At 47.2% G+C, this 7,500-nt stretch overlaps 1 protein-coding gene across 1 annotated transcript; it reads left to right on the top strand.

Moving 5' to 3' along the window:
• The first annotated feature begins 2,430 nt into the window (after nucleotides 1–2,430).
• Nucleotides 2,431–5,770, top strand: LOC105888612 (growth arrest-specific protein 1). The gene has a single exon (XM_031569010.2). The coding sequence runs from the start codon at nucleotides 3,147–3,149 to the stop codon at nucleotides 3,951–3,953; it is 807 nt and encodes a 268-aa protein (XP_031424870.1). The 5' UTR covers nucleotides 2,431–3,146; the 3' UTR covers nucleotides 3,954–5,770.
• Nucleotides 5,771–7,500: the final 1,730 nt, after the last annotated feature.

The following is a 7,500-nucleotide window of genomic DNA, read 5'->3' as shown; positions in this document are numbered from 1 at the left end:
CTACTTCCAAGTCCACAGCTGAGGTTTCTCTTCCGATTACTGCCAATAGCTCAAGCACAGCTCAGCTAACTCTGTCCAGTGTGGTGTTCGCAAAGAAACACCACCTCCATGTATTAAAGTTGCTGTTGTACTAAAGGGTGTTCATGTAAATCACTGTTAGCCTGCATCTTTGGCCCCTTTGTGTGTCCACGTCTGTATCCTTGGCCCCAGCTATGGCCCCCATGACCTCTGAACTTTCAACTCCGACCCTTCCGAGTCTCCCCCACCCATGTCCACACAGTGACTTTCAGACACCCAGATAGCCCCGTAGAGCTCTCTGTGTCAGTGGTGCAGTGTTGTGCTGGTGGTCTGGTGACTTTTAGCTGCTATTTTTGGTTTTATTTTATTTTTATTTTCATTTTTGTTTTTCCAAATTGAGAGTGATGTTGTACTGTGACTCTGAAACACACACATTCTGCTTCATCCTTTGGAAAATGTCAGTATCCATCTGCCTTCTTTGATCACTTCATTCTCAGTCGCTCTGTTTGCAAACTTCCCTCCATAAAGAGGCAGTCTGTGCTTTTGACTCTTAAGGGGTTATCACTGACTGTTATCCCAGGTGCGACATCTGCCGATACTGTAGTTGATAGTTTCAGTCCAACAAAAATGTATTGTAATTTGTGTCTAACCTCTGGGCTTTTCCATAGGTTTACATGCTCCCAGAGTGAAAAAGAAATCAGTTTTTACTATCCACCTGCAGAAAAAAATAATTAAAACAAGCAATAAACAATAAGTTAGCAATATCAGTATCTTTATATAGTTGCAGTTGTGTATAGACCATTTAAAGACAGATGGGATTCAACATATTTCCCATTGAAATGACATAGATGTTGGACACTGACAGTATTTGTGATCGTATAGATCTGAATACTAACACTTCAGTATTCAGACTTTTCCTTTCCACAGACGTTGATCCCTTTCTGCGCTGTATGAACTTAAATTTGAAATGTAATATTCAGATCCTTTTTTGACTGTTGAAACTGTAATAAACATGTTTTTGATGTATACATTATGAGATGGGACGTTTTTCATATTTAAAATCATGACATTTGTTAAACGGTACTTGCACTCGTGGATGGATGTGCACTTGCAGCTTTTACTCTCTAATCCGTTGTTCCATTATTGGACAGCAGGTGGAGCCCACGCCTCTTCGGCGCACCTGCACCTCCAGGTGAAAGCGCTTTTTTACGCAGGTAAACCTATTGCTGCTGTGCATTCATGGTGAGGGTATTTCACAAATTCAAACTATATATGCTATTACGTTGTTCTGAAATACATTGTTTCTCTTTACCTACACTTTGTTGTTGTATTTATGCTGAGGTTGTTAGACCCGCACTACCCCACTGGGCCTACCGTTGTGTTTTACCGTCGCCGCATTTTAACCTGATGATCAGTCGACAAACTCATGTTCCTTCACGCATGGCGCAACATCACCCTCAGCATCCGATTCTACTTTCGTGAGGAGTTTCATTAAGGGGTTGGGATTCCTAATCAGCTGTCCAGCACCGATATGTCCTTTTAGAACTTGAATGCGTTTTTAGATGTTTATTTCATAAGTATGGATAGTTTGGATTTATTATGAGTACGCAGCCTGACATTGTGGTGCTGAAATTACTTTCAAGGTGTTTTACTATTATTAGAACAAACCTTCCTGACAGTTTCCACTACACTTGCACTGAGGGAACCTTTGAATGCGTAAATGCTTTTTAAAGACACAAAACGTCCGTTTACAGACGTTTTGAGTAAGCAGCACTGTGAAGTCGACCATCTGGCCCGGTGCAAACGTGGCCAGGTTCTCCACGAGGCAGTCTGAAACTTCGTTTTGTAAAGGAGCCAAACGGCCCGGGTGTCGCTGTATGCCTCCTCTTTTTTCGCATCAGGTTCGTTTCCATTTCAATGGCAGGAAAGACGTGGCTATTGGTAGTTTTCGAGTGCGCTTTGAATAGACAGAGCTGTAAAATATATTGATGCTGAACCTTTTTCTATTGACAGCCCACAGGGCGTGAACAATCTTCAGCACAGAAAGACACAAGGCCACTGCATGGCCAATCTAACACAAAAGAGGTGAAACGGGCCAGAAAATACCATTCTCTTCCATTCTCTCCTATCAGTCAGAGATTTAAACCTTCGGCTGAAGCGGGAAAGGGGCGAGAGTGACCATTATTAGGGACTTTAAGCGTAAACTTCGCAGGGAAGCGGGGTTTTAAACATAGGTTTTACTCTTTGGTTTATCACTAAAATGGAACAGATTTGTATTTTTTCTGTTCTCCAAATTGGAGAGGTGGCTTGCAGATGTGAGCTTCTATCAATGGAATGTGTTCTGTCGGCTGCCTCTTTCCTGAGCGCCTCCAGCTCCCAAAACTTTTTTTTGCTATTTCATAATCAAATGAATGGAACTACTTGAGGGGGACCACACAGCTTGAGAGTTTCATAAACTTTGTACACGTTTTATTTATCCTGTATTTTACGCGCGGATAGCCAAAAAACTCAGTTGCCATGGAAATGAGTCCCACGGCTCACTCCTCAATAACGACCAATCCCAGGCGAGGATTGTAAATTGAGAAAGGGGGGAAGGCAAACTTTCTTTTCTGCGGGTGGTGGAGGAGGGGTGTTGTAGAGAAATGCCTAACGAAGCGTGAAGCGTAACTGCAAGAGGGACAAAGACGCATAGCGGGAGAGTATGGCAGTACGGACCACGGACTTATCAAAATACTACGAAAAGGAGAAGACGGAGGAAGAAATGTTCAAACTCTGTTGTTGGAAACATTTCGACGAGTAGGGAGATTAGATGAAGTTCAGCGAAGAGGGGTCTTGTGCTGTGTTCTGAGCAGCGACATACTTTGGGACTTTATTTTTTTCTGGAAAAAGACTGTAATGATTAGCCTCTAAAACTTACCACGCGGTTTGTAGAAATGCGCTGTTTTCTTGATTTACCATAAGGGTTGTCTTCAAACTGGCATAGCTGGATGAAATCTTGTGCCGTCACTATTACTTGTTGGTGTTAAGGAAGAGAAGCTTTGAGTTTGCAGTCAGATCTCCTAAATGCATGAACTGGCTATTTGGTTCATTCTAATCCTGTGTTTTTATTGGGAAGAAGGCCTACATGAATGTCCAGACAGCATCGCAGGAAAAGTGCGCATTGGTTAACCAGACGTGCTCCGAGAATGAAACTTTGTTACAGCGCTGTGGCGCTTTTCTTTACGTTCATAGTGGTGCTGGACGCTCAGTTAGTTTGCTGGCAAGCACTGCTCCGGTGTCATGACGAGCCAGAGTGTGAGCTCGCCTACAGCCAGTACCTGTCCGCTTGCGAGGGGAACATCCGCGGGTCCAGGCGACAGTGCCCCAGCCACTGCATCAGCGCTTTGGTGAGGCTGAACCACACCGTTAGTGGCCCTGCCCTGGAGACATGCGACTGTGGACAGGACGTGTTGTGCCGGAAGTCTAAACAGGCCATCGAGCCGTGCCTGCCCCGGACACAGCCGGGGGGTATCGGATGCACGGCAGCGCGTCAGCGTTGCGAGGAGGATGCCAGCTGCTACTCTTCCCTGACGACCTACTTGGCCTACTGCGGTCAGCTGTTCAACGGCCGGAAGTGCTCGTCGAGATGCAAAAGCACAATTCAGCAAATGCTCTTCATCCCTAACGGCATGCTGCTCAACCAGTGTGTGTGCGACGGCGTGGAGAGACCATTTTGCGAGGTGGTCAAGGAGAACATGAGCAAACTCTGCAACATCGGGGACGGCGGCCTCACATCAGACCACGCGGAGGTGGATGACGTCGATGAGGACGAGGACTACGACTTTAAAACGGAGCGAGAGGTGCTGGACCCTGACACGGGGGTTTTGCACTCAGGGTCGCCTGGGATGCCCTGCCACATGGTACTGCTGTTTACGGTCCTCACGCTAACCCTGTAGTGAGCTGACATGACCCCTCGGCTACGTGCCATGGGTCACCTCTGGAATGTTACTGATTGGACACAGCCTGCCATGGCAAAGAACGTGTTGGGAGTGGTTGAAAATGGAATACAAAGTGACTCTAACTTGTATTTTCTATAAAATGGCAGAGAAGGGCCCCAGCTGCCTGGTGTGTGTGCCTCAGGCAGGACACTGACTGGACTTCAAACTAGGAGATTATCATCTCAAACTCGTGTCTGGGTAAAATGTTACACAAATGATTATTTGAGGAGGGAAGTGAAGCCAGCCTGATCCCCCTTTCGAATGACAGGAGTATCAACACTGAGGCGGCTGGCCGGCCTGCTCCCTCTCCCTGTGTCCTTCTTGAACTTTTTTTTTGCTGTTTGTTTTGTTTCGTCTCAATAGCCCTTGAAGTTTGCCTTTATTAAGACCTAAGATAAACAGTGGGCTGTGTTTGCACTGCACTTCGCACCAGGCCCTTTGTTGCAGCCATCACCCTTCAAATATTTGCGGTGAGTCGCAGAGAAGCGGACAAGGCTTTTTGGATCAAGTCGCTAAATTAAGTGAAGAGGCTCTTCAGCAGTTGTCCCCCCCCCCCCTCTCCCTTTGCCCCCCCCATTTTGCCTTTTTTAAAACGCTCATGTTTTTACCCTTCCCCCTCTCTTTCCCTCCCCTCTGTTCCCCTCTTTCTCTTCCTGGCACTCAGAGGACACCTCAGAACAGAACCACTGTGCTGTTACTGTGCTTTATTTCTCAACTGCTGGAGTGCAAGCCATGTTGTCTAACTCCTGAATGGTCAGAGAATGGATTTTTGGATCTGTTGACTAGAATTTATGCTTAGTGTTGTTTTTGTTCCTTCCTGCTAAGCTTGCATTCTTACTGACCACAATTTTGAAGGATGTTTTGTTTTTTTAAATGTATGTTTTTTTTTCTTGGAGAAGAAGTTTTAAGTGGAATTTTTTTTGCCAGTTCCCCTCATTCATCCTGTTGTTTTGGTTCGGTTTTCCCTCTGTCTGTTTTATGTCTCCTAATGACTCTGACCTGAAGCTCTCATTTTGACCCTGGCTGAATGATGTTTCCATAGGGAATATGAATTTAGTGTGAGGAGGGGAGGACAAGAAAAACAAACTAAATTACAAAGTTCCAGTTCTGGCTAATGTGTTTTCTTTCTGGAAAACAAAATATATTGCCTGAACGCCAGCCCCACGGAGGGTTGTGCTCTACTGTTACATGTGCTGCCTGCAGACGTGTGTACCTAGTGTGGAATGTTGGCTGATATTAGACCCTCGAGCCGAGAAGCAGCCGAGCAACAGCCTCATACGTGGGCCTGCGATGAACAAAAGCCCTTCTGGGTTTTGGTAGATAAATTGGGACTGACTGGGTTTTGTGTGGGGGAGGGGGGTTAGGGGGGGTTGAATGGGGCACACTTTCCTGGGCTCCTCACCTTCAGCGACCTAGTTCTGTCAGCAGTGCATCTCATTCGAGTTCATTTTCATCTTCCTGCCTCCACGGGCACTGCTGCACATACACACAAGCTACGTTTGAAATAGCAGTATTTTTATATCCAGTGTAAAAATTGTTGTGTGTGTGTGTGTGTGTTTTTCCCAACATATAGGACTGGCTTTCTGGATTTGGACTCCGAGTTGTCCCAGAATAAATCACAGTTTAGTCTAGACTAAATCCTAATCTGAGAGAGTGTGTCTCTGGTGTTTCGTGGCTGTTTACACAAAGTGTTTTTGTTTTTTTCTGTACAGAGAGTGAACAAATATTTATATGTTTGAAAATTTTAAGTAATAAAATATGAATGACAAAGCAAACTAAATTGTGAGTGCATTTTACACAACACCCCAAAGTCACTGTGTGCTTGTTTGTGTGGTGCAGCACCTACGACCACATGGTAAGGGTAATGTAAACCAGAGGAAGCGTCCTCATTGTGATTCAGACCCTCACCTCAGTTCAGTGGAGGGGCAACTTTTAACAGAAGGCTGATCTTTGACAATGGCGCAGACTTGCTAACCCTTATAGCATAAATCCAGCCCCAGTGCTTGGATGCGACCGTGGTGGAAAGGCTGCAAGTACTTTTGTTGGCCCGATGTTGGCCACTCATAAAGCCTCCATTGTTTCGCGAGCGGAGCTGGTGAGGCCACTGTCACTTGGAGAGAATTGCAAATGTCTGATCTCGCACAGTAACCCTTCAGTGGCTGACACAAAGCAGGAGCCCGTCGTCGACGACGTTGCTGCTGCGCCACAGGGCCCAATCTGTGCTGTGGGAACCCGGCCAGCCAGCACGGGCGAGAGTCAGTCAGAACCGGCTGCATGAGAGAGAGGAAACACTTAGGGTTGGTTTGCTGTGTTCTGTCAACCCGGAATAATCTAGTGGTTGTGAAGTTTGGTGTGTGTATGGGGAGGGGTTGACTGTGATTCAGCAAAAGGAGTGATAGGGAGACATTGCAGGGTGGCTTGTGTGTTGGTGGGGGGAGGAGGGTGTGTGGGGTGTGTCTTTGGGGGTTCTGGGGAGCAGACCTCCTCCTTCTCCTCATAGCAGGCTTGGCTCATGTGAAGCACGCATCTCTTAACTGTTCCAAGCAGCCCATACGCCCACCCTTTAAACCCACCCCCACCCCCCTCACTAAGTTTCTGGGAACAAAATCAAAACAAATAGGAGGCTGAAGGGCCTAGTGGTGGGGGGATGGGGGTAGAGGCACTCACAGAGCCTGTAGTGTGCTGGAACCATTTTCAAATTTGGCTTCATTCAGGCCTCCTCTGAGACGAACCCTGACCCCAACCCACCTAAAAACGTTAGGGTCCCCCCACCCCACCCCACCCCGCCTAAAAACTTTAGGGTCCCCCCACCCCACCCCAACCCACCTAAAAACGTTAGGGTCCCCCCACCCCACCCCACCCTGCCTAAAAACTTTAGGGTCCCCCCTGCCCCCCCACCTAAAAACCTTACCCCTCCACGCACAACAGAAGAGTGACAGAAGGATTTAGGGGGTAGCCCTAGCAGTCTCCCATCTGTACAATGTACCATTCATGAAGACAAGGCCTGTCGGGTGTGAATGTGTGTGTGTGAGTCTGTCTGTGTGTGTGTGTGTCTGTCTGTTTGGGGGTGGGGTCGATTTGAGGGTTCCACGGTCTCCTTAAGGATTAACCCCAGTACTCTCTCTCTCTCTCTTTCTCTCTCTCTCTTTCTCTGACACTCACACACTCACACACAAATACATACTAGCCATTTTCTAACCTGACTGATGCTCCAGCGGGGTCCCATTAAGAGTGTCAACAGTGGGCTGAGAGAGAGCCAGCCGTAGGGGACAGGGTACAAGTGGCCCTGATGAGGGTGCACCAAATGGAGGCCAATTAAACCAAGAATGCCTTGGGATTGGGGGGCGGGGGGGGTATGGTGTCCCTTTACACAGATTTCAATGCCGTGAGAAAGTACAATCACACACCATACTAACCCCTTCGTGCCTGCAATACTGTCACGTGAGCTGATCAGGCCGTAGGCCTCTGTCACACACACACACGCTGTGTAGAGTTAGAGGGTGCA

The sequence above is a fragment of the Clupea harengus genome, chromosome 6 (genome assembly GCF_900700415.2).
Source record: "Clupea harengus chromosome 6, Ch_v2.0.2, whole genome shotgun sequence".
In the NCBI taxonomy this organism is placed as follows: domain Eukaryota; kingdom Metazoa; phylum Chordata; class Actinopteri; order Clupeiformes; family Clupeidae; genus Clupea; species Clupea harengus.
The sequence above is the reverse complement of the archived record's forward strand: the minus strand, read 5'-3'. Positions and strand labels throughout refer to the sequence as shown.

Coding starts and splice junctions, on each gene's coding strand:
- LOC105888612 (XM_031569010.2), top strand. CDS start 3,147: ATGTCCAGACAGCATCGCAGGAAAAGTGCGCATTGGTTAACCAGACGT.